General features: G+C 44.2%; 1 protein-coding gene across 1 annotated transcript in view; it reads right to left on the bottom strand.

The window, feature by feature from the left end:
* Positions 1-10,202: 10,202 nt before the first annotated feature.
* Positions 10,203-26,902, bottom strand: part of LOC143764937 (uncharacterized) — an 83,534-nt gene continuing 66,834 nt past the window's right edge. The window contains exons 5-6 of the mRNA XM_077251068.1: positions 21,940-22,063; positions 10,203-11,980 (exon numbers count right to left, since the gene is read on the bottom strand). Coding sequence (XP_077107183.1) covers positions 10,656-11,980; positions 21,940-22,063 — 1,449 coding nt within the window. The 3' untranslated portion in view covers positions 10,203-10,655. The remainder of the gene's footprint in view (positions 11,981-21,939; positions 22,064-26,902) is intronic.

The raw sequence follows: 26,902 nt of genomic DNA, 5'->3' as shown, positions 1-26,902 counted from the left end.
CAGGGTGGCGCTGCATATAGATGAGTGATGTACTTCAGAATGGGCTGAGGGGAGTGTTGTAATGCAGGATGGGGTTTTGTATACAGTGGCTGAGACAAGTGATGCTGCAGAATTATGCTGTACAGAGAGATGAGGAGTGATGTATTGCAGATGAGGCTCTGTATAGGTGTTAGGAATGATATACTGCAGGATGGTGCTGTATATAGATGAGAGGGATGATGTTCTGCAGGGTGGGGCTGTATGTAGATCAAGAGTTATATACTGCAGGGTGGAGCGTTATATAGAGGTGATGAGTAATGTGCTGTTCTGCCATATGGGGCTGTATACAGAGGGTCTGAGTGGAGTGATGTTCTGCTGGATGGGGCTGCATAAACAGGGACTGAGAAAAGTGATGAACTGCAGGACAGGGCTGTATGTAGAGGGGAGTGCTGTTTTTAAAACATGGAAAAGCAGAAGTGCAGGCCTGAGGATGGCGACCACTGCTCGTCAAATTCGCTATGCCACAAAGCTTACTCCAGCAGGGACTGGAGTAGGACTTGTGACGAAGCCCGTGCCACTTGACCGACGCTGCTGACTTATCAGAATTTACCGACTCAACAAAGCCAAATGAACAAGAGCAACGCTGGTCTTGATGTATCAGCCCCAATACAGTGGATACGGAAATTATTCATATCCCTATATTAAATTTTTCACTCTTTGCTTCACTGCAGCCATTTGGTAAATTCAAAAAAGTTAATTTTTTTCACATTAATGTACACTCTGCACTCCATCTTGACTGAAAAAAACCCAGAAATATAGAAATCTTTGCAAATTTAATAAAAAAGAAAAACTGAAATATCACATGGTCATAAGTATTCAGACCCTTTGCTCCAACACTAATTTTTAAGTCACATGCTGTCCATTTCCTTGTGATCCTCCTTAAGATGGTTCTACTCCTTCATTGAAGTCCAGCTGTGTTTAATTAAACTGATAGGACTTGATTTGGAAAGACGCACACCTGTCTATACAGGTGAATGGTTACAGTGAATGTCAGACCAAATGAGAATCATGAGTTCAAAGAAACTGGCTAAGGAGCTCAGAGACAGAATTGTGGCAAGGCACAAATCTGGCCAAGGTTAGAAAATAATTTCTGCAGTACTCAAGGTTCCTAAAAGCACAGTGGCCTCCATAATCCTTAAATGCAAGAAGTTTGTGACCACCAGAAGTCTTCCTAGACCTGGCCGTCCAGCCAAACTTGGCAATCGTGACAGAAGAGCCTTGGTGAGAGAGGTAAAGAACCCCAAGATCACTGTGGCTGAGCTCCAGAGATGCAGCATAGAGATGAGAGAAAGTTCCACAAAGTCAACTATCACTGCAGCACTCCACCAGTCGGGCGTTTATGGCAGAGTGGCCCGACGGAAGCCTCTCCTCAGTGTAAGGCCGGCATCTCACTAGGCGTATGAAAATACGGTCCGTTTTTTACGGCCGAAATACGCTGTAATTGTCCCAAAATACTGTTCCGTATTCAATGCGAGGATGCGATTTTTACGCACAAATTTATCCTTGTGTTATCTGTATGGCTTCCGTACAGCGTTTTTTTCTTGCAGGCTTGCAAAATGGACATATCATGGATCCAATATTCTAAAAAACATATGTACAGTGTATATATATATATATATATATATATATATATATATATATATATATGTCAGTGAGACACATATATATTTATATTTAATTTAGCGCTAGATAGCAGAAAAGCCGGTAATTCAATTGCCGGCTTTTCCTATCTCCTTCACAAACCCGACAGGATATGAGACATGGTTTACATACAGTAAACCATCTCATATCCCTTCTTTTATTACATATTCCTCTTTACTAATGTAAGAAGTGTCTCTGTGTAAAATTTGGGGTCCCGCGCACTTTTCTCCGCCAGAGTGGGAAAGCCAGTGACTGAGGGCAGATATTAAAAGCCTAGATGGACCATGGTTGTAAGACCCCCCTGGAAAAAAACATCTGCCCTGTTGTGACCCCAATGGCGAGGGTCTCAGAGATATCAGCAAGTCTGCGAAGTACAAAAATCCAGCTCATAGGGCAGTGGTAACTGGGTTGACCATATAGCTACTCCTAACGCCAAAACTAGAAGTAGCCGGGGAACATGCCTACGTTGGTCGCTAGATGTCTCGCGCCAGCCGGAGAGCTACCTACCCCTAGAAGAGGAAAACAAAGACCTCTCTTGCCTCCAGAGAAAAGACCCCAAAAGTAGGATAGAAGCCCCCCACAAATAATAACGGTGAGGTAAGAGGAAATGACAAACACAGAGATGAACTAGGTTTAGCAAAGAGAGGCCCACTTACTAATAGCAGAATGTAGTAAGATAACTTATATGGTCAACAAAAACCCTATCAAAAAACCACACTGGAGATTCAAGAACCCCCGAACCGTCTAACGGCCCGGGGGGAGAACACCAGCCACCCTAGAGCTTCCAGCAAGGTCAGGATACAGATTATATACAAGCTGGACAAAAATGCAAACAAAAAACAAATAGCAAAAAGCAAGAAAGCAAACTTAGCTTAATCAAGCAGGAACCAGGATCAGAAGACCAGAGCACTACAGATTAGCTCTGATATCAACGTTGCCAGGCATTGAACTGAAGGTCCAGGGAGCTTATATAGCAACACCCCTAACCTAACGACCCAGGTGAGAATACAAGGGATGAATGACATACCCAGAGTCAAATCACTAGTAGCCACTAGAGGGAGCCAAAAGGTAAATTCACAACAGTACCACCCCCCTTAGTGAGGGGTCACCGAACCCTCACCAAGACCACCAGGGCGATCAGGATGAGCGGCGTGAAAGGCACGAACTAAATCGGCCGCATGCACATCAGAGGCGACCACCCAGGAATTATCCTCCTGACCATAGCCCTTCCACTTGACCAGGTACTGAAGCCTCCGCCTGGAGAGACGAGAATCTAAGATCTTCTCCACCACGTACTCCAACTCGCCCTCAACCAACACCGGAGCAGGAGGCTCAGCAGAAGGAACCACAGGCACAACGTATCGCCGCAACAAGGACCTATGAAATACGTTGTGAATGGCAAACGACACCGGAAGATCCAGGCGAAAGGATACAGGATTAATGATTTCCAATATCTTGTAAGGACCAATGAAGCGAGGCTTAAACTTGGGAGAGGAGACCTTCATAGGAACAAATCGAGAAGACAGCCATACCAAATCCCCAACGCGAAGTCGGGGACCCACACCGCGGCGGCGGTTGGCAAAACACTGAGCCTTCTCCTGTGACAACTTCAAGTTGTCCACCACATGATTCCAGATCCGCTGCAACCTATCCACCACAGAATCCACCCCAGGACAGTCAGAAGGCTCCACATGCCCCGAGGAAAAACGAGGATGGAAACCAGAGTTGCAGAAAAATGGCGAAACCAAGGTGGCAGAACTAGCCCGATTATTAAGGGCAAATTCAGCCAACGGCAAGAAGGTCACCCAATCATCCTGATCAGAAGAGACAAAACACCTCAAATACGCCTCCAGAGTCTGATTAGTTAGTTCCGTCTGTCCGTTAGTCTGTGGATGAAAAGCGGACGAAAACGACAAATCAATGCCTATCCTACCACAAAAGGATCGCCAGAACCTGGAAACAAACTGGGATCCTCTGTCCGACACAATATTTTCAGGAATGCCGTGCAAACGAACCACGTTCTGGAAGAACACAGGAACCAGATCAGAAGAGGAAGGCAGCTTAGGCAAAGGAACCAGATGGACCATCTTGGAGAAACGATCACATATCACCCAGATGACAGACATGCCCTGAGACACCGGAAGATCCGAAATGAAATCCATAGAGATGTGTGTCCAAGGTCTCTTCGGGACAGGCAAGGGCAAGAGCAACCCGCTGGCACGAGAACAGCAAGGCTTAGCTCGAGCACAAGTACCACAGGACTGCACAAATGACCGCACATCCCTTGACAAGGAAGGCCACCAAAAGGACCTGGCCACCAGATCCCTGGTGCCAAAAATTCCCGGGTGCCCTGCCAACACCGAGGAATGAACCTCGGAAATGACTCTGCTGGTCCATTTAGCAGGCACAAACAATCTGTCAGGTGGACAAGAATCAGGCCTACCAGCCTGAAATCTCTGCAACACACGTCGCAGATCTGGAGAAATAGCTGACAAGATAACTCCTTCCTTAAGAATACCCACAGGTTCAGCGACTCCAGGAGCATCAGGCACAAAGCTCCTAGACAGAGCATCTGCCTTCACATTCTTAGAACCTGGTAAATACGAGACCACAAAGTCAAAACGGGAGAAAAACAATGACCAGCGGGCCTGTCTAGGATTCAGGCGTTTAGCAGACTCGAGGTACATCAGATTTTTGTGATCAGTCAAGACCACCACACGATGCTTAGCACCCTCGAGCCAATGACGCCACTCCTCAAATGCCCACTTCATGGCCAACAACTCCCGATTGCCCACATCATAATTTCGCTCTGCCGGCGAAAACTTCCTAGAGAAAAAGGCACAAGGTCTCATAGTAGAGCAACCAGGGCCTCTCTGCGACAAAACGGCCCCTGCCCCAATCTCTGAAGCATCCACCTCAACTTGAAAGGGAAGTGAGATGTCAGGCTGGCACAAAACAGGCGCCGAAGTAAACCGGCGTTTCAACTCCTGGAAAGCCTCCACGGCAGCAGGAGCCCAGTTAGCCACATCAGAGCCTTTCTTGGTCATATCCGTCAACGGTTTAACAACGCTAGAAAAATTAGCGATAAAACGACGGTAGAAGTTAGCAAAACCCAAGAACTTCTGAAGACTCTTAACTGACGAGGGTTGAGTCCAATCATGAATAGCTCGGACCTTGACTGGGTCCATCTCCACAGCAGAAGGGGAAAAAATGAACCCTAAAAAGGGAACCTTCTGTACGCCAAAGAGACACTTTGAGCCTTTAACAAACAAAGAATTTTCACGCAAAATCTTGAAAACCATCCTGACCTGCTCCACATGCGAGTCCCAATCATCAGAAAAAACCAGAATATCATCCAGATAAACGATCAAAAATTTATCCAGATACTTCCGGAAAATGTCATGCATAAAGGACTGAAAAGCTGAAGGTGCATTAGAGAGCCCAAATGGCATCACCAAGTACTCAAAATGACCTTCGGGCGTATTGAATGCGGTTTTCCATTCATCTCCTTGCTTAATGCGCACAAGGTTGTACGCACCACGAAGGTCTATCTTGGTGAACCACTTGGCACCTTTAATCCGGGCAAACAAGTCTGACAACAACGGCAAAGGATACTGAAATTTGACAGTGATCTTATTTAAAAGCCGATAGTCAATACAAGGCCTCAAAGATCCGTCCTTTTTGGCCACAAAAAAGAATCCCGCACCAAGAGGGGAAGAAGAAGGACGGATATGCCCCTTCTCCAGAGACTCCTTGATATATGAACGCATTGCGGTATGTTCAGGTACCGACAGATTAAACAGTCTTCCCTTAGGAAACTTACTGCCTGGAATCAAATCTATTGCACAGTCACATTCCCGATGAGGAGGCAATGCACTTGACCTAGACTCGCTGAAGACATCCTGATAATCAGACAAATACGCCGGAACTTCCGAAGGCGTAGAAGTAGCAATAGACACGGGCAGGGAATCTCCATGAATTCCATGACAGCCCCAACTTGACACTGACATTGCCTTCCAGTCCAAGACTGGATTATGGGTCTGTAACCATGGCAAACCCAAAACAACCGAATCATGCATCTTATGCAGAACAAGAAAACGTATCACCTCCCGATGTTCAGGAGTCATGCACATGGTAACCTGTGTCCAAAACTGCGGTTTATTTTCTGCCAATGGCGTAGCATCAATACCTCTAAGAGGGATAGGATTTTCTAATGGCTCAAGAACAAAACCGCAGCGCTTGGCAAATGACAGATCCATAAGACTCAGGGCAGCACCTGAATCTACAAACGCCATGACAGGATACGATGACAGTGAGCAAATCAAAGTTACAGATAGAATAAACTTAGGTTGCAAATTACCAATGGCGACAGGACTAACAACCTTAGTAAGACGCTTAGAGCATGCTGAGATAACATGTGTAGAATCACCACAGTAGTAACACAAGCCATTCTGGCGTCTATGAATTTTCCGCTCATTTCTAGTCAGGATTCTATCACATTGCATTAAATCAGGTGCCTGTTCAGATAACACCATGAGGGAATTTGCGGTTTTGCGCTCCCGCAACCGCCGGTCAATTTGAATTGCCAGAGCCATGGAATCATTCAGACCTGTGGGAATGGGAAAACCCACCATCACATTCTTAATGGCTTCAGAAAGGCCATTTCTAAAATTTGCAGCCAATGCACACTCGTTCCACTGGGTCAGCACGGACCATTTCCGAAATTTTTGGCAATACACTTCAGCCTCGTCCTGACCCTGAGACATAGCCAGCAAGGCTTTTTCTGCCTGAATCTCAAGATTGGGTTCCTCATAAAGCAAACCGAGCGCCAGAAAAAACGCATCAATATCAGCCAATGCCGGATCTCCTGGCGCCAGCGAGAAAGCCCAATCCTGAGGGTCGCCCCGTAAAAAAGAAATGACAATTTTCACTTGCTGAGCGGAGTCTCCAGAGGAACAGGGTCTCAGGGACAAAAACAATTTACAATTATTCCTGAAATTTCTAAACTTAAATCGATCTCCGGAAAACAGTTCAGGAATCGGTATCTTAGGTTCTGACATAGGATTTCTGGTAACATAATCTTGTATGCCCTGCACACGAGCAGCAAGCTGGTCCACACTTGTAATCAAGGTCTGGACATTCATGTCTGCAGCAATCACAAGCCACTCAAAGGTAAAGGGGAAAAGAAAAAAAAAAAAATGAGAGAGAGAAAAAAAAAAACTCAGAACTTTCTTTCTTATAATCCCGCTTCTGCAATGCATTTAACATTTAATACTGGCCTGGCAAACTGTTGTGACCCCAATGGCGAGGGTCTCAGAGATATCAGCAAGTCTGCTAAGTACAAAAATCCAGCTCATAGGGCAGTGGTAACTGGGTTGACCATATAGCTACTCCTAACGCCAAAACTAGAAGTAGCCGGGGAACATGCCTACGTTGGTCGCTAGATGTCTCGCGCCAGCCGGAGAGCTACCTACCCCTAGAAGAGGAAAACAAAGACCTCTCTTGCCTCCAGAGAAAAGACCCCAAAAGTAGGATAGAAGCCCCCCACAAATAATAACGGTGAGGTAAGAGGAAATGACAAACACAGAGATGAACTAGGTTTAGCAAAGAGAGGCCCACTTACTAATAGCAGAATGTAGTAAGATAACTTATATGGTCAACAAAAACCCTATCAAAAAACCACACTGGAGATTCAAGAACCCCCGAACCGTCTAACGGCCCGGGGGGAGAACACCAGCCACCCTAGAGCTTCCAGCAAGGTCAGGATACAGATTATATACAAGCTGGACAAAAATGCAAACAAAAAACAAATAGCAAAAAGCAAGAAAGCAAACTTAGCTTAATCAAGCAGGAACCAGGATCAGAAGACCAGAGCACTACAGATTAGCTCTGATATCAACGTTGCCAGGCATTGAACTGAAGGTCCAGGGAGCTTATATAGCAACACCCCTAACCTAACGACCCAGGTGAGAATACAAGGGATGAATGATATACCCATAGTCAAATCACTAGTAGCCACTAGAGGGAGCCAAAAGGTAAATTCACAACACTGCCCCCAGCCACCCCAGAAAAGGCACATCTGGAAGATGCGCCTATTCTGGCACTTAGCCTCTCTCTTCCCACTCCCGTGTAGCGGTGGGATATGGGGTAATGAAGGGTTAATGTCACCTTGCTATTGTAAGGTGACATTAAGCCAGGTTAATAATGGAGAGGCGTCAATTATGACACCTATCCATTATTAATCCAATAGTACGAAATGGTTAATAAAACACACATTATTAAAAAGTATTTTAATGAAATAAAGACACAGGGTGTTTAAATATTTTATTATACTCTTAATCCACCTGAAGACCCTTGTCACCTGAAATAAAGTAAAAAAAAAAAAACAACAATATTCCATACCTTCCGTCGTTCAGTCTTATCCCACGCTGTAAATCCATCTGAAGGAGTTAGATCATTTTACACCCAGGAGCTCTGCTAATACAGCTGTGCTCCTGACTGTAAAACTTGGTGAATGAATGGAATGCAGGGGAATGTACTGTAGTTACCTCGAGTCGCGGTGATGCGCCCTTTGCTGGATGAACTCATATGAACTCGAGCGTGAGTAAATATTCTGAAAAGTTCCCACGCTCGAGTGGGAAAACAGAGCTTTGAAGAATTCAGTTCATCAATTGATTCAGTCCATGTAAAGGTAAGTCCACATGTATTAGAATTGCTATGGATTTTACCTGTAGATTTTCACAGGTAAAATCCACAGGTGATTAAAGTACTAAGCATGTGGATGAGATATTATAAATTGTATTCAGTTGCTGCATTATTTTTCTTTATCAAGATTGACATGCAATGCAGATTTTGAAATTCACATCATGGAAATTTCTCTTTCACTGCTGATTTCAAACCTTTCAGTTTAACAGGGGTAAAGCAAAAGATACATGTTACACAAGCAAATTTTGCCACCCTTAAGCCATATTCACACTTTCAGTCTTTGATCAGTACTTTACCTCAGTATTTGTAAGCCAAAACTAGGAAAGTATGAAAAATGCAGAAGTGGTGTTTCTATTATATTTTTCCTTGAAGATGCTCTGTTAATACCCAAGCATACTTGGATAACACCTTATCCAAGCACATTCACTCATCACTATTATTTAACACTAAATTTTTCAGAATAGCTATGTTACCCATAAACCAATAGTAATTGGTATGCAATTTTGCAGGCGAAACAGTTGTTCTGCAAAATCGATTGCTCAAAAGTCAATTTAAAAAAAATCAGGTCATGGCCGCACTACGAATACTACATGGCCACAGTATATGGTGTAAACCTTAAGATTTAATGGCTCGTTCGCACGGCTAAATATATTGGATGGGTGCTATCAGTGGTTTTCATAGCACTCGTGCCCATGATATTCTGTGGGGTTGTGCACATGTCCGATTTTCAGGGACATATCTGATTTTGATCCGAGTGTCATATGAATACTGGCAATGCAGTCTTTGGGTCCATGAAAAACATCAGATGTTTCGAGTGCGGTTCGATTTTCACAGACTGACAGAACAGAGGGTGGAGAAACTTTTTTTTCTCTCCATCTCCTTAAAAAAAAACCTGATGCCACGCTGATCAAACTCTGATCAGAATAATCTGACCGTTTTTCTCGGATGGAGAGAAAATGATTGTGTGACCGTGAATTGAGAGTACTGAGACAGATCAGTCTGGGAGAAGAAAGAAGAATATTTCTCGGATATGTTACAACATTTCTTATTTTCATGTGTACTATTGAGTTACACACATATAAAACATTAATTGACAGCTATTTTTTAAGCTTAAAGCAAACCTGTCAGCAGTTTTTGCCACTATAAGATGCGGCCACTGCCTTTTAGTGCTTATCTACAGCATTCTATAATACTGTAGCTAAGCCCCCAATCCGACCTGCAAAATAAGAAAAGTAAGTTTTATTTTACTCACCCGGGGGGACGGCCCAGTCTGATGGATGTCGCAGGTCCGGCGCCTCCCATCTTCTTGCGACGCTGCTCTCCTGCTTGCTTCATAGCTCCCCAGCATCTCGCTTATGCGCAGGCGAACTTATCTGCCCTGTTGAAGGCAGAGGAAATTCCTGCAGTGCACAGGCGCTGGGCTTCTCTTGACTTTTCCCTGGCCTGTACACTGCAGTACTTTGCTCTGCCCTCAACAGGGCAGATAAATATGCCTGCGCAGGAGCACGATGCCGGGGAGCCATGAAGAAAGCAGGAGGGCAGCATCACAAGAAGATGGGAGGAGCCGGACCTGCGACACCCATCAGACCGGACCGCACCGCAGGTGAGTATAATAAAACTTATTTTTCTTATCTTTCAGGTCAGATCGGAGCTTATCTACAGCGCTATAGAATGCTGTAGATAAGCCCTGAAAGGCAGTGGTCGCATCTTATAGCGGCCAACACAGCTGACAGTTTCCCTTTAAGAGGAGTACCAAACTGAATGTTTGCCCTGGGTGTAGGAAAACCTAGTTCCGTCTCTAAATGGAACTTACCGAAACAACTAAATATTTTTATTTTCCATTTTGTGACAAGTTCTTCCAGGCATAATGATCTTAAAACAAAAACACAGATAGACGAGGCTCCAACATTAAACCCCATTTGCTTTTAAGGTTTAAGTAGTACCATTTCTCCTTGTGGAGAGTGACCTACCAGGCCTAGCATGCCAATGTAAGGAGGCTTACTGAAATCCTAAATTAGCTCACAAGAATCAGGGCACTGACTCTTATATGTTCATGACCCAAGTCAGACTTTTTTTTTTCTCTTAGGGAAAATACACAAGTCTTGTTGATAACGCAAAGCTCACCAGATATAATTTGTGTTCATGGTTGACCCACACTAGAGCCCATCGCTATGAAATCCCACATAGCTGTTCTTTCCTGACAATATTTTCTGCAACCATATTTCTGGTAGGGTCTTCCATGAAGCATCACATGAATGAGAGTTGGACCATTATTGAAGCATCTGAAACGAGGCCACATTTGAGTCTAGTATAAGGGTCACTGGCATAGGGAGAGAGTTTTTCATAGTCATTGGCTTTTTTGATTTATGCACCTTTTGATGTTTCATGAGATTCCCCTTACCAGGAAAGCATCGTCCACATTCTAAGCAGACAAAGGGCTTCTCTCCCGTGTGAATCCGCTGATGTATGATCAGCGTGCTTTTCCTAGTGAAACGTTTCCCACAAGCGGGACATGAATATGGTTTTTCTCCTGTATGACTCCTGATATGATTAGCAAGATTTGACTTATTTGAGAAGTATTTCCCACATTCCGGACACTTCAGTCTTTCGATTCTGTGGATAGTTTGATGATATGCAAGATCTGACTTGGAGGTAAAACCTTCAGAGCACTCTGTGCATTTAAAGGCCAGAGTGTTGTCGGGGACCCTTATTTCTTCCAGGGTGAGCAATTCTTCTTCAATGTGAGTAAATGGGTATCGTGTATGACCCAACGGCATACACATATTTGTCGTTGTGGAAGTTCCTGCATCATATATCTCTGGTTCCTCCTTAATATGAACATAGGGATGATGTCGCAGATGGTTTCTGGGTGTATAAACATTGGTGTCTGCAAGATCTCCATCCTCATAGTAGACTGGCTCCTCTTTGATATTCATAGATGGGCATGGTATGTGACCTGCTGGTGTATAAAATGTGTTTGGTGTGGTACGTTCTGCCTCACGTAGGATATATTCCACCTCTATATGAGGTGCTGGAAAGCATTGTGTATGAAGTGTGTTAGTGGTACTCGTTCGTTTTTCTTCACAAGGAATATATTCCACTTTTATATGTGGAGGTAGTTTATGTGGTATAGGATTTACAGGTATAGAAGGGCCAGGGTATATAGGATTTTCCCTATTACGGGTACTAAATTCCTTAACACAAGTAGACGGACAGTTTTTCACACCTTCTGCTGGTGGAAATCTAGTGGCATCTGGTAGAACATTTCCTTTAAACTCCACCATATCCAGAGTACATGGATACTCTTCTGTATGATTTGTGGGTGTATACCCACAGGTATTTGTGTTTTTCCCTCCATTACTTGTGACTGGTTCCGTCTTAATAAATGTAGACAGATCCGTAGAAGTGGCATTTGCATCTGAGCCATCTTTTTCTTTGCATGAATTGCCTGCTCTTGAGATATTTCCTACCCGTTCTCTCATTTTGTTGGCCATTTTATGACACGTAGATTTTTGGTTGACACGATTTCTATTTGGGATGCCACGGTTTGAACAAGAAGTGTGCTGAAAAGATTGAATTTGTTCACATGAAAGTCCTGTAAAAAATAATAAGTTACCGTAAATCTATGTTATTCTACTATAACAATCAATATCAGCTCTTCAGGTATTCTGTGGAACTGTCTGGACACCCCTTCTGGGCTCATTCACACGTCAATTTATTACATATGAATGCTATCCATGTTCACATGTCAGTGATTTTTTGTGGACTGAGTGATCTGAGCAGAACTGATAGTAATCAAAGTGTCAGATCAAACTCAGCAAAACAAGTCTATGGGACCATGAAAATAATCGGACAGCACTTGGATAACATCCATCTTTCACAGACTGCTATATAGAAAAAGATAGAGAAACTGTTTTTGTTAGATTCCAGCTTGGTAAAAAATAATGAAACTTGGACCAAATTCTGATGATAAAAACTGACATTTACCAAACTCTGATGACAATCTGATAAAAAAAACTATAATGAAACTTGGACGACAAAATCACTGACGTCTGAATGAGCCTTCAGTCTTCTTTTACACTTTTTTTTTTACAGCACTGATTTTAGTTTGTAAAAAAACAAAACACACCATAAATTTACTGTTTTTTTTAATTTGTCTACCCATGTGATGACTTGGCAACATTAGGTTACATTCCCACAATGAGCTTTCGGTGAGTTTTTGACACTGCAGAATTTCTACTTATTATTTAAATTAGGTTACTTGTATTATTTCATTTTTGTATTTGTGTGCATTTTTTTAACATTTTTTTTTACACTGCGTTTTTTGTCTCTTTTTTGTTTTGTTAGGGTATGTTTCCACGTTCAGGAAACGCTGCGTGTTTGACGCTGCGTAGAGCCGCAGCATCAAACACGCAGCGTCCAGATGTTTTACAGCATAGTGGAGGGGATTTCATGAAATCCCGTCTCCACTATGCAGTAAAACATGCAGGCGGCACACCCGCGTAAACGGACATGCGGCGCGTCTTTTAAGAACGCAGTATGTCCTTACATTGCAGAAACAACGCAAGGACATTGCAGGTGACCTGCCAGTGACCTCAGGTGCAGATTTGGTCAGGATTTTACCTGAGTAAAATCCTGACCAAATCCTGATGCAATCCTGAACGTGGACACATACCCAGAGTGTATGTTTCCACGGTACGTAAACGCTGCTTGTTTGACGCTGCAGCGTCAAACAAGCAGCGTCCAGATGTTCCAGCATAGTGGAGGGGATTTTATGAAATCCCGTCTCCACTATGCGTGGAAACCCGCACGCGGCGGCCCTGCGACTCCGGACATGCTGCGCGTCTTTTCAGAACGCAGCATGACCGTACACCTTGCGGGGACGCAGCGTCCCCGCAAGGCATATCACAGGGCGCTATGGAAGAGAGCGATCATCCCGGATGTGTACTGTACACATCCGGCACCATCGCGTCCCAGAAAGGGGGCGGGGCTTAGCGCCGAGCGGCTGCGCCGCTGCGGCGATCCCGCCGGCAAACCGTACCGTGGAAACATACCCTTAGGCTATGTGTCCACGTTCAGGTTTGCTTCAGGCTTTGGTCAGGATTTTATGCAGGTAAAATCCTGACCAAAAATGCACCTGAGGTCACTGGCAGGTCACCTGCGGTGTTCCTGCGTGTTTTGCTCATTGTAGCAACATGCTGCGTTCTGAAAAAACGCAACGCATGTGCGTTTTTGCGGGAAAAACGCATGCGTTTTTTAATGCACAGTGGAGACGGGATTTCATTAAATCCCCTCCACTATGCTGTAACATCTGGACGCTGCGTTTTTGAACGTGGACACATACCCTAAGCGACCGCTGAAATGCATAAAAATGACGACTGCTAAGCGTTTAAGGCGTTTTAAAACTGTGGCATTTTCAACATTTTCGCCAAATATCCCTTTTTTTTTTCACAAATAAACGCAAGTCCAAATCAACTTTTTAATCAAAGTACGCTGTTCTTCTGAACAATGTCTTGTATGACATCTATTATTTTGAACACACCCTCTTTCAATTAATTATTCTATGGGCTCATTTCCACTTGAGAGAAAAAAAACGGTCCGATTTACGGACCGAAAAAACGGAGGTAAATCTTGCGAGTGTCATGCGATTTTTTTATCGCAACATCTGTATGACATCCGTATTACATCCGTATGCAATCCGTGTGCAATGCGATTTTAACATGAGCTTTTACATACAGCAGTTCTCTGACATTTACACATTGTTTTACAACGAAATATTCTTCAAAACACACACACATATATATTTAATACAGAGATAGATAGCAGAAAAGCCGGTAATTCAATTGCCGGCTTTTGCTATCTTCTTCCCAAACCCAGCAGGATATGAGACATGGTTTACATACAGTAGACCATCTCATATCCCTTCTTTTTTTTACATATTCATCACTACTAATGTAAGAAGTGTCTATGTGTAAAATTTTGTGGCTCTAGCTGTTAAAATAAAGGGTTAAATCACGGAAAAAATTGGCGTGGGCTCCAGCGCAATTTTTTCCGCCAGAGTTTGAAAGCCAGTGACTGAGGGCAGATATTAATAGCCTAGAGAGGGACCATGGATATTGCCCCCCCCCCCCCAAGCTAAAAACATCTGCCCCCAGCCACCCCAGAAAAGGCACATCTGCAAGATGCGCCTATTCCGGCACTTGGTCACTCTCTTCCCACTCCCAAGTAACCCTGGGATAAGGGGTAATAAAGGGTTAATGTCACCTTGCTATTGTAAGGTGACATTAAGCCAGGTCAATAATGGAGAGGCGTCAATAAGACACCTATCCATTATTAATCCAATTCTAATAAAGGGTTAAAAAAACACACACATTAGGAAAAAAGTATTTTAATGAAATAAAGACACATGGTGTTGAAATAGTTTATTATACGCTCAATCCAATTGAAGACCCTTGTCACCTGAAGCAAAGTTAAAATAAAAAACAACAATATCCCATACCTCTCCGGCGTTACAGTCAAGTCCCACAATGTAAATCCATCTGATGGGATTAAATTATTTTACAAGCAGGAGCCTGCTAATGCAGCTATTGCTCCTGCCTGTAAAAATTGGGGAATGAATGGGAAGCAGGGGAACGTAGCTACCTAGACTTGCGGTGCTGCGCCACCTGCTGGCATAACCTCATATGAACTGTAGCGTGGGAATTTTTCTGAATATTTTCTCACGCTACAGTTCATAAGAGGTTATGCCAGCAGGGGGCGCAGCACCACAAGTCTACGATGCTACGTTCCCCTGCAGTCCATTCATTCCCCAGTTTTTACAGCCAGAGGCGGCTGCATTAGCAGGCTTCTGGCTGTAAAATTATTTAACCCCTTCAGATGGATTTACAGCGTGGGACATGACTGAGCATCGGAGAGGTATGGGACATTGTTAATTTTTTAATTTAACTTTTTTTCAGGTGACAAGGGTCATCATTTGGATTGAGCGTATAATAAACTATTACAACACCATGTGTCTTTATTTCATTAAAATACTTTTTTCCTAATGTGTGTGCATTATTAACCCTATATTACTATTGGATTAATAATGGATAGGTGTCTTATTGACACCTCTCCATTATTAACCTGGCTTAACCCCTTCACCCCGGAGCTTTTTTCGTTCTTTCGCTCCCCTTATTTCCAGAGCCATAACTTTTTTATTTTTCTGTCAATATGGCCATGTGAGGGCTTATTTTTTGCGGGACGAGTTGTACTTTTGAATGACACCATTGGTTTTACCATGTCGTGTAACAGAAAACGGGAAAAAAATTCCAAGTGCGATGAAATTGCAATAAAAGTGCAATCCCACACTTGTTTTTTGTTTGGCTTTTTTGCTAGGTTCACTAAATGCTAAAACTGACCTGCCTTTATGATTCTCCAGGTCATTACGAGTTCATAGACACCAAACATGTCTAGGTTCTTTTTTAACTAAGTGGTAAAAAAAAATTCCAAAATTTGCTAAAAGAAATTGCGCAATTTTCTGATAATGGTAGCATCTCCAATTTTCGTGATCTGGGGTCAGGTGAGGGCTTATTTTTTGCATGCCGAGCTAACGTTTTTAATGATCCATTTTGGTGCAGATCCGTTCTTTTGATCGCCCGTTATTGCATTTTAATGCAATGTTGCGGCGATCAAAAAAAACGTAATTTTGGCGTTTTGATTTTTTTTCTCACTACACCATTTAGCGATCAGGTTAATCCTTTGTTTTTATTGATAGATCGGGCGATTCTGAATACCAAATATGTGTAGGTTTGATTTTTTTTTTTTATTGTTTTATTTTGATTGGGGCGAAAGGGGGGTGATTTAAACTTTTATATATTTTTTATTTTTTTTAAACACTTTTTTTTTTTAAACACTTTTTTTTTTTTTTTGGCATGCTTCAATAGCCTCTATAGGAGCCTAGAAGCATGCACAACTCGATCGCCTCTGCTACATAGAGGTGAGGCACAGATCACCTCTATGTAGCAGAAATGCAGGGTTGCTTTGAACGCCGACCACAGGGTGGCCCTCAAAGCAATCAGCCATCAACAACCATAGAGGTCTCAAGGAGACCTCTGGTTGTTATGGCAATGCACCGATGACCCCCGATCATGTGACGGGGGTCAGCGGTCCGAGCACCTCCGGCCGCACGTCCGGGAGCGCTAGCTAAATGCCGCTGTTGGCGTTTGACGTCGGCATTTAAGGCTACTTTCACACTAGCGTTGGTACAGGGCCGTCGCCATGCGTCGGCCCGACGTACCGATGCATGCTGTGAAATAAAAGCACAACGGGGGCAGTGGATGCAGTTTTTCAACGCATCCGCTGCCCCATTGTAATGTCCGGGGAGGAGGGGGCGGAGTTCCGGCTGCGCATGCGCGGTCGGAAATGGCGGACACGACGCACAATAAAACGTTACATGTAACTTTTTTTGTGCCGACGGTCCGCCAAAACACGACGCATCCGTAGCACGACGAATGCAACGTGTGGCCATACGTCGCAATGCGTCGCTAATGTAAGTCTATGGGGAAAAAACGCATCCAGCAGACAACTTTGCAGGATGCGTTTTTTCTCCTAAACGACGCATTGCGACGTAGGCAAAACGATGCTAGTGTGAAAGTAGCCTAACTAGTTAATAGGCGCAGGCGGATTGCGATTCCGCACACGCTCATTGCGCGCACATGTCAGCTGTACAAAACAGCTGACATATCGCGGCTTTGAGGTAGGCTCACCGCCGGAGCCCACCTCAAAGCAGGGGATCTGCCAGCTGATGTACTATTCCGTCAGCTTGCAGAAAGGGGTTAATGTCACCTTACAATAGCAAGGTGACATTAACCCTTTATTACCCCATATCCCACCGCTACTCAGGAGTGGGAAGAGAGAGGCCAAGTGCCAGAATAGGCGCATCTTCCAGATGTGCCTTTTCTGGGGTGGCTGGGGGCAGATGTTTTTAGCCGGGGGGGCCAATAACCATGGACCCTCTCTAGGCTATTAATATCTGCCCTCAGTCACTGGCTTTCCCACTCTGGCAGAGAAAATTGCGCGGGAGCCCACGCCAATTTTTTCCGTGAATTAACCCTTTATTTTAACACCTAGAGCCCCCAAATTTTACACACAGACACGTCTTACATTAGTAATGAGGAATATGTAAAAAAAGAAGGGATATGAAATGGTTTACTGTATGTAATCCATGTCTCATATCCTCTCGAGTTTGATAAGGAGATAGCAAAAGCCGGCAATTGAATTACCGGCTTTTCTGCTATCTAGCGCTGTATTATACAGTATATATACATATGTTGAATAACATTGGTCCGAGTGCAATCCGATTTTTTATCGGATTGCACTCTTCCATTTTTCTCGCAAGTGGAAATGAGCCCTAACACACAGACTCGAAAACATGCAGATCAAGAATGAGTCTGTTGGTTTTCTTAGAATCTACTGCACCAACTGGTAAATTGCTGACATGTGGTAATATAATTTATACCAAAAACAGTGATTAATCTGGTTAGTCATATTGGACTGCTATTATTTTGAACACTACTGTACACACGTAGACCCACTCAATTAAATGGGCACTTGCACATGTCAGTGTGTTTTCACGGCCGGTGTGCCCATGGGCAAAACAAGCTGACATGTCGGTTTTTCACTGGCAGCACGAGCCGCAAAACATCCCGCATACAGTCGACACATTGGGTTGTCATCCATGTGACACGTACCAGAAGCTGAGAAGCAGTGGTACAGTAAGCGCTGTTCCCCAGCGCCGGGTGCTGAAGACCGCTCCCATCATTCTCCCCTGCACTGCTGGCGATCAGCGCGAGCAGGGGAGAATGATGAGAGTTATATTCAAATGATAACAATGAGAGCAGGCGGCGACTGATTGGCCTATTACTTCCATCAGCCTACACTTGCTGCCGCTAGTAACAGTGAGAGCAGAAGCGGCTAATGGGAGTATTCATCACCCGCTGACTGTGTTGAATTAATAAATAAATAAATAAAAAATCTGGCGTGGGTATTTCTATAACCAGCCAGGCAAAACTGAGAGCTGAGGGCTGCAACCCTCACCTGCCAGCTTCAGCAAGGCTGGTTATCAAAAATAGAGGGATTCCCACGCTGTTTTTTAAATGATTTAAATAAATCTAAAAAATGGCATGGGGCCCCACGTTTTTGACAACCAGCCAAGCTAAAGCAAACAGCTGGGGGCTGGTATTCTCAAGCTGGTAAGGGGCCAGGGATATAGACCACCCCCAGCCTAAACATAGCAGCCCGCAGCAGCCCAGAAAAAGCACATCTATTAGATGCGCCAATTCTGGCACTTTGCCTGACACTTCCCATTTGCCCTGTAGCAGTGGAAAATGGGTTTCATATTTGTGGGGCTAATGTCACCTTTGTAATGTCAGGTGACATCAAGCCCACGGCATAGTAATGGAGAGGCGACTATAAGACACCTATCCATTACTAATCCTATAGTTGCATTGTAAAAAAAGACACAGCAAGTATAAAGTCCTTTATTAGAATTAAAGTAAAACAGTTTTCCATTTTTATTTAAAAATAACAAACGCCTAATTACAGTGAATCCCTCGTCTCTTATAATAAAACAAAAATAACAATATCCCTCACCTGTCTGTCGTTCTGTCCCACACCGTAATCCATGTAAAGAGTCTTCCACCTGGACAGTGCCAAGATGCGATCTTCCCGGCTGAGAACCACTGGAGAATGAGCTGCTGCGAGCGTAGCATTAGTGACCAGCGGTGACATCATTGAGGTTACTGCCGGTCATTGAGGCTGAGTTCCCAGCCGGGCTGAATTGTGGTGACCATAGGAAAAAGTCAGTGACAAAGTCACCGCAGTTTAAGCTCGGTAACTTCACCGCAGATCACGGTGATCTGCTGTGAACTCACTGAGCTTGAACTAAAAACTATTTATACCCCAGACATGGATTATTATTTATAGCGCAGGCGGCAGGTTGTAAATACTCGCATCAGCCACTGTCATTGTTATCACATGAATACAACTCTCATCATTCTCCCCTGCTTGCGCTGATCGCCGACAGAGCAGGGTAGAATGATGAGAGCCATCTTCAAAATCTCATTGTGGGGAATGTAGCCTTACGGGTAGATGAGGAAGTCATCGCTGCAGCAAAAACTGAAAACAACTGCTGGAGTGGCATTGATGTAACAGAGGAGTATAGGTTCATTTGTTGTTTTATACCATTCCCTCCTTTAGGTCAATTCTTTGGGGATCTCAGAAAATCCTTATAACCAAAACTACAAAGACTGATTTCACATGAAGCTAAGTGGTTAGATTATCAATAACTTCAACTGTTAAAGAGGTTGTCAGGTCCAAATCGATAAGTTACTATGTGACTGCAGACTTCTGAATGACCCCCAGCGCACGCACTGTGCGCTACGAGGATTCATCGGTTTCTGGCCAGGACCCATCTAGTGAGCGTGGCCTCACTCCATACACTTGTACTGAGCGAGGCCGCGCCCCATCTAGTGGTGCAGTGGGCATGGCCGACTAGAGGGCACACCCTCGCTCAATACAACTGTATGGAAGCAAGGCCGAACTCACTGGCTGGGAGTATGTATAGCACATACAGTGGGGAAAATAAGTATTTGATACACTACCGTTTTGAAGTTTTCCCACCTACAAAGAATGGAGAGGTCTGTAATTTTTATCATAGGTACACTTTAACTGTGAGAGACAGAATCTAAAAATAAAAACCAGAAAATCACATTGCATCATTATTACATAATTAATTTGCATTTTATTGTATGAAATAAGTAATTGATACAATAGAAAAACAGAACGTAATATTTGGTACAGAAATCTTTGTTTGTAATTACAGAGATCAGATGTTTCCTGTAGTTCTTGACCAAGCTTGCACACACTACAGCAGGAATTGTGGCCCACTCCTCCATACAGATTTTCTCCAGATCTTTCAGGTTTCGAGGCTGTCACTGGGCAATATTGAGTGTCAGCTCCCTCCAAAGATTTTCTATTGGGTTCAGATCTGCAGACTGGCTAGGCCACTCCAGAACCTTGAAATTCTTCTTACGGAGCCACTCCTTAGTTGCCCTGGCTGTGTGTTTCGGGTCATTGTCGTGCTGGAAGAACAAGTCACGACCCATCTTCAATGCTCTTACTGAGGAAAGAAGGTTGTTGGCCAAAGTCTCTCAATACATGACCCCATCCATCCTCCCTTCAATATGCTGCAGTCATCCTGTCCCCTTTGCAGAAAAGCACCCCCAAAGTATGGGGCTTCCCCCCCACCATGCTTCACGGTTGGGACCGTGCTCTTTGGGTTGTACTCATCCTTCTTCTTCATCCAAACACGGCGAGTGGAGTTGATCCCAAAAAGTTCTATTTTGGTTTCATCTGACCACATAACCTTGTCCCATACCTCATCTAGATCATCCAGATGGTCATTGGCTAACTTCAAATGGGCCTGGACATGTGCTGGCATGAGCAGAGGGACCTTGCGTGCCCTGCAGGATTTTAATTTATGATTGCGTAATGTGTTACTAATGGTAATGTTTGAGACTGTGTTCCCAGCTCTCTTCGGATCATAGATCTGGTCCTCCCATGTAGTTCTGGGCTGATTCCTGGCCTTTCTCAGAATCCTCCTTACCCCACGAGGTGAGATCTTGCATGACTAAGGAAGATTGACAGTTATCATGTGTTTGTTCCATTTTCTAATAATTGTGCCAACAGCTGTAGCCTTCTCACCAAGCAGCTTGCCTATTGTCCTGTAGCCCATCCCAGCCTTTTAAAGGTCTACAATTTTGTTGATGGTGTCCTTAGACAGCTCTTTGGTCTTGGCCATGATAGAGATGTTGGGAGTGTGATTGATTGTGTGGACAGGTGTCTTTTATACAGGTAACAAGTTCAAACAGCTGCAATTAATACAGGTAATGAATGCAGAATAGGAGGGCTTCTTACAGAAAAACTAACAGGTCTGTGAGAGCCAGAATTCTTGCTGGTTGGTAGGTGATCAAATACTTATTTCCTGAAATAAAATGCAATTTAATTATTTACTTAAAAATCCTACAATATGATTTTCTGTTTGTTTTTTGTTTTATTTTGTCTCTCGCAGTTGACGTGTACCTACGATAACAAACACAGACCTCTCCATTCTTTGTAGGTGGGAAAACTTGCAAAATCGGCAGTGTATCAAATATCTATTTTCCCCACTGTACATACTCTGCAGTCCTGTTTCAGAAACCGGCAAATCCCGGCAGCGATTTGGACCGGACAGCCCCTTTAAGGTGGTTGTACTATCTTGTACATTTACGGCATATCCAGAGGATATATCACTGCCCCATCTCCAGAATGGGGCATCATTGCGTTACACTGTGAGAGCTGCACATACGTGGTTGCCTCTCCTGTAATAGGAGCTCCACTCTCAATATAAATATGTTCTCACCGATGAAACCCTGCATTTATCATAAATTTATCACATATAGATGGGAATAACTGTTACCTTTATGAACTGGGGTGGTAAAATATTTTTTTTCACTCTTTATGAATATATTTTATTACCTGATGATGGAAGGTTCTGGTGATTCTCCATCATGATGTCCTTGTACAGATCCTTATGTCCTTCTATATACTCCCACTCCTCCATGGAGAAATTGACAGTGACATCATCGCATCTTATAGGAACCTGACACACACAATGATACAGTCATCATTCAGACACATTAACCCTTAGTGTTAACTTTATAGATACCGCTCCAATTGTTAGTATTTTTTTTCCCCTCTGTTTTTGGTTTCTGATTTAAAGTGTTCAAAGCTTTTTTTTTTTTTTTTTCTTTCTTCCTCTTTCCCACTGTTTTATGGCCTTGTTCAGCATTGGTTGGTTACCCCGCATAGTAACACCTGCTAGGGCCTTATGCTAATTGGTTAATTGCTGATTGTGGCCATTTGGTTTCTGAAACTAGCAGTCATTTCATTTCATATATATTTAGTCTGGCTGGGATAGGACGCGTGCGGGTTTGCGTGTGCAACAGATATTAAGTGCAACGGTATAAAGTGCATGGCAGTTATACAATGGCAGTTGGGCAGGAGACAGGTAAGGTGCATAAGTTTTTCAAACAATCATGCTTCTTGGTCAGTCATACTACATTATGCATTGATCATATCAATCTGCTTCTTATTTGTTTTTACTTCTGCTTTCTCACAACTCGCCCGCCCTTTAACACATTCTGGGCACTCTCTCTATATCCACCCCTCCCTTCTCCCCTCCCCCATGTATAACTCTGAGGCTCTACTGACATTTCTTACCCACTCCAAACCAGCCACTACCGCCATGCAGCACTCAAAACGTTCATACAAATCATCCCACCACCTGCTCTTTCTGTTTTTTCTCCTTCTACTAGTTGCAGGTGACATTTCCCCGAACCCTGGCCCCCCCTCCACCAGCATACATTACTCTCCTCCAGCTACATATAGAAACCCTGCTAATCTCATTAACATTCAGTGCATGCCTTCTCCTATTGCTTTCCACTGTGCTCTCTGGAATGCACGGTCTGTGTGTAACAAACTAACTTACATTCACGATCTTTTCCTCTCCAATTCACTTAACCTCCTGGCTATTACAGAAACCTGGATCCAGCATTCAGACACCACCGCCGCTGCTGCTCTCTCGTTTGGTGGGCTGAAATTTTCACATACCACCAGACCTGAGAACAGACAGGGTGGGGGTGTTGGTTTGCTCCTTTCATCACAATGTGCTTTCCAGGTCATCCCCCCCCCCCGGTTCCCTCACTTACTTTTCCTTCCTTTGAAGTCCACGTCGTCAGACTCTTTAAGCCCTTCTCCTTGCGGGTGGCAGTTGTTTATCGCCCTCCCGGCTCCTCCCGCCTGTTTCTAGACCACTTTGCCACCTGGCTTACTCACTTTCTATCCTGTGACATCCCCACCCTCATCATGGGAGACTTTAACATCCCCATCAATGATCCCCTCTCCCAATCTGCCTCTCATCTTCTCTAACTTCTTCATTCAACCTCTCACAGTTTACTAATTCTCCTACACATGAGGACGGGAATATTCTGGACCTGGTTTTCTCCCGTCCCGGATCGCTGCACGACTTTACTAACTCCACTCTCCCGCTCTCGGATCACAACCTTCTTTCCTTCTCTGTCAAGAATTCTGTCCTCACCCAGGACACCCCCATTTACCACACTTATCAGAATACACGTACCATTAATACCCAGCAGCTTATTGACAACCTCCACACATCCTTAGCCCCCATCTCCTCCCTCTCCTGTCCAGACTTAGCATTGTCACACTTCAATATTACACTGAAGAATGCCCTGGATGAAGCAGCACCTTCTACACGCAGAAAGACCCGACACAAACAAAGGCAGCCCTGGCACACTGTGCAAACACGCTTTCTTCAGCGTTGCTCAAGGTGTGCAGAGCGGCAGTGGAGAAAATCTCTCTTAGCAGAAGACTTCATCCACTTTAAGTTCATGCTCAAAGCCTATAACTCTGCCCTTTCTCTGGCCAAACAATCCTACTTCACCACCCTCATCACCTCACTATCCAACAACCCAAAACGACTTTTTGAAACCTTAAACTCCCTCCTGAAACCTAAAGTACAGGCCCCCATCACGAACCTCAGTGGTGACGATCTGGCCACTTACTTCCTAGAAAAAAATCAACCACATCCATCAGGATATCTCAGCCCAATCTCCTCAGTGCCTGGATCCCCTTCCCTGCCGCACCTCAAGCTCATTAGACATCTTTGAGCCTGTTTCAGAAGAAGAAGTTTCCAAGCTCCTCGCTTCTGCTCGGCCTACAACCTGCAATAGTGACCCCATTCCTTCACCTCTCCTGCAGTCTCTCTCACCAGTGGTCACCACTCACCTGACTAAAATATTTAACCTCTCTCTTTCTTCAGGTATCTTTCCCTCCTCATTTAAACATGCCATCATTACCCCTTTACTTAAAAAGCCATCCCTGGACCAGAACTGCACGGCAAACTACAAACCTGTCTCTAACCTTTCCTTCATCTCTAAACTCCTGGAACGTTTGGTCCACTCCGGTCTAATCCGCTATCTCTCAGATAACTATCTTCTTGACACCTTACAATCTGGTTTCCGCTCGTTACACTCCACTGAAACTGCCCTCACTAAAGTCTCTAATGATCTAATAACAGCTAAATCCAAAGGTCATTGCTCTCTGCTGATTCTCCTGGATCTATCTGCCGCATTTGATACTGTGGATCACCAGCTCCTTCTCACTATGTTCCGCTCCATAGGCCTCAAGGACACAGCCCTCTCCTGGTTCTCCTCCTACCTCTCTGACCGCTCCTTCACTGTATCTTTTGCTGGCTCCTCTCCTCGTCCCCTTACTATCGGGGTTCCGCAGGGCTCAGTCCTGGGCCCCCTCCTTTTCTCTCTATACACTGCCCCTATTGGACAAACAATCAGCAGATTTGGGTTCCAGTACGATCTCTATGCTCACGACACCCAATTATACACTTCTTCCCCTGACATCACCCCCACTCTAATTCAAAATACCAAGGATTGTCTGTCTGCTGTCTCTAACATCATGTCCTCCCTCTATCTGAAACTAAATCGCTCAGCAAGCCCGCTGTCTTGGGGTCATATTCGACACCGAACTTTCCTTTAGGGCCCCTTCACACTGTGCAATCAAAGTCTGAACGAGCGTTCGATTTGTGACGTTTATCCGTCCTCGTTCCGAGGTTGCAAAGTGTGACATGGCGTTACGATTTGCGACGCAGCCCAGCATCGTACGATGTGAAAGAAAGAGCAGAACTTTCTTTCGTCGTAAATGTCTCGCTGTGGCGGTCGAAATCGTAGTATGTGACGGCGGTCATACGAGCTCGTAATGCGACTACGTGGGTTGGGCTTCCGCATACCTGTCTCCTGATTGGGCGTGACGTTTTAGCACGCCCATGCTGGTAATACGTCACGCTCGGAGTCGTAGGACTATGGCGGTGTGAAGGGTAGCGTACGATTGCGACGCGTGACGTTCACATCGCAACTACGTCAGAAAAAGCGTTAACATCGTAGAGTGTGACCGCTGGCTACGAGCTCGTACTGCGATGTCGAATATGACGCAAATGCGTCGTAATCGTAGCAGAATCGACCAGTGTGAAGGGGCCCTTACTCCCTATATCCGATCACTCACTCGCTCCTGTCACCTGCATCTTAAAAACATCTCCAGAATCCAACCTTTTCTCACATTTGAAACTGCTAAGACTCTTACTGTCGCTCTTATTCATTCTCGTCTGGACTACTGCAACTCTCTTCTGATTGGTCTCCCTCTTTCCAAACTTTCTCCTCTCCAATCCATCTTGAATGCTGCAGCCAGTCATATTTCTGTCCAGCCGCTTCACCGATGCCTCCATCTTGTGCCAGTCATTACACTGGCTACCCATTCACTACAGGGTCCAGTATAAACTCATCTCTCTCACCAAAAAAGGTCTCCACAGTTCTGCACCGCCTTATATCTCCTCTCTCATCTCTGTCTATCGCCCTACACGTGCCCTCCGTTATACAAACGACCTAAGACTAACATCCCCCATAATCCAAACCTCGCACCTCCGTCTCCAAGACTTCTCTCGTGCTGCGCCAGCTCTCTGGAATGCACTTCCCCAGACGATCAGACTGATACCTAGCCCCGACCTATTCAAGCGCGCTTTGAAAACCCATCTCTTCAAACAAGCCTACCACATCAACTACTCAGTAAACTAACTTTGCCCTGTTCCCTCCTTCCAAATATTACTCTGAATCTGCACCCTACTATTCATCTGTCTCCACACCCTCCATGCACATGATAACTGCACTTGATACTTGACTATTGCACTTAAACACACGGGCTGATGACCGAATCATGCAGCTTTTATATGAAAATCCCTATTTATTATAATTTCCAGACCAGAAATAACAAGCACTTTTCACCTATTGTGTCCCCCCCACTTCCTTGTAGATTGTAAGCTTGCGAGCAGGGACCTCACTCCTAATGTCACTGTTTAAATTTTTAAATTGTCTTAACTTGTATTGAATTTATTGTCTGTACATGTCCCCGCTTAATTGTAAAGTGCTGCGGAATATGTTGGCGCTATATAAATAAAAATTATTATTATTATTATTATTATTATCCTTACATTTTATTAAATAATACTTCATCCACCCTGCTAAGTATATATCTTCCATACATGAAAAGACATCCCTCACATTTTTGTAAATATTTATTATAACTTTTCATAAGACAACACTGAAGATATGGCACTTTCATACAATGTAAAGTAGTCAGTGTACAGCTTGTATAACAGTGCAAACTTGGTGTGTCCTCTAAATAACTCAACACACAGCCATTAAGGTCTAAACCGCTGGCAACAAAAGTGAGTACACCCCTAAGTAAAAATGGCCGAATTGTACATAGCACTCATCCGTATTCGTCTCTAGTGTGACTCCGGCCTTAGGGTATGTGCACACGATGCAGATTTATTGCAGAAACGCTGCAGAAC

Source organism: Ranitomeya variabilis, chromosome 4, assembly GCF_051348905.1.
Source record: "Ranitomeya variabilis isolate aRanVar5 chromosome 4, aRanVar5.hap1, whole genome shotgun sequence".
In the NCBI taxonomy this organism is placed as follows: domain Eukaryota; kingdom Metazoa; phylum Chordata; class Amphibia; order Anura; family Dendrobatidae; genus Ranitomeya; species Ranitomeya variabilis.
The sequence above is the reverse complement of the archived record's forward strand: the minus strand, read 5'-3'. Positions and strand labels throughout refer to the sequence as shown.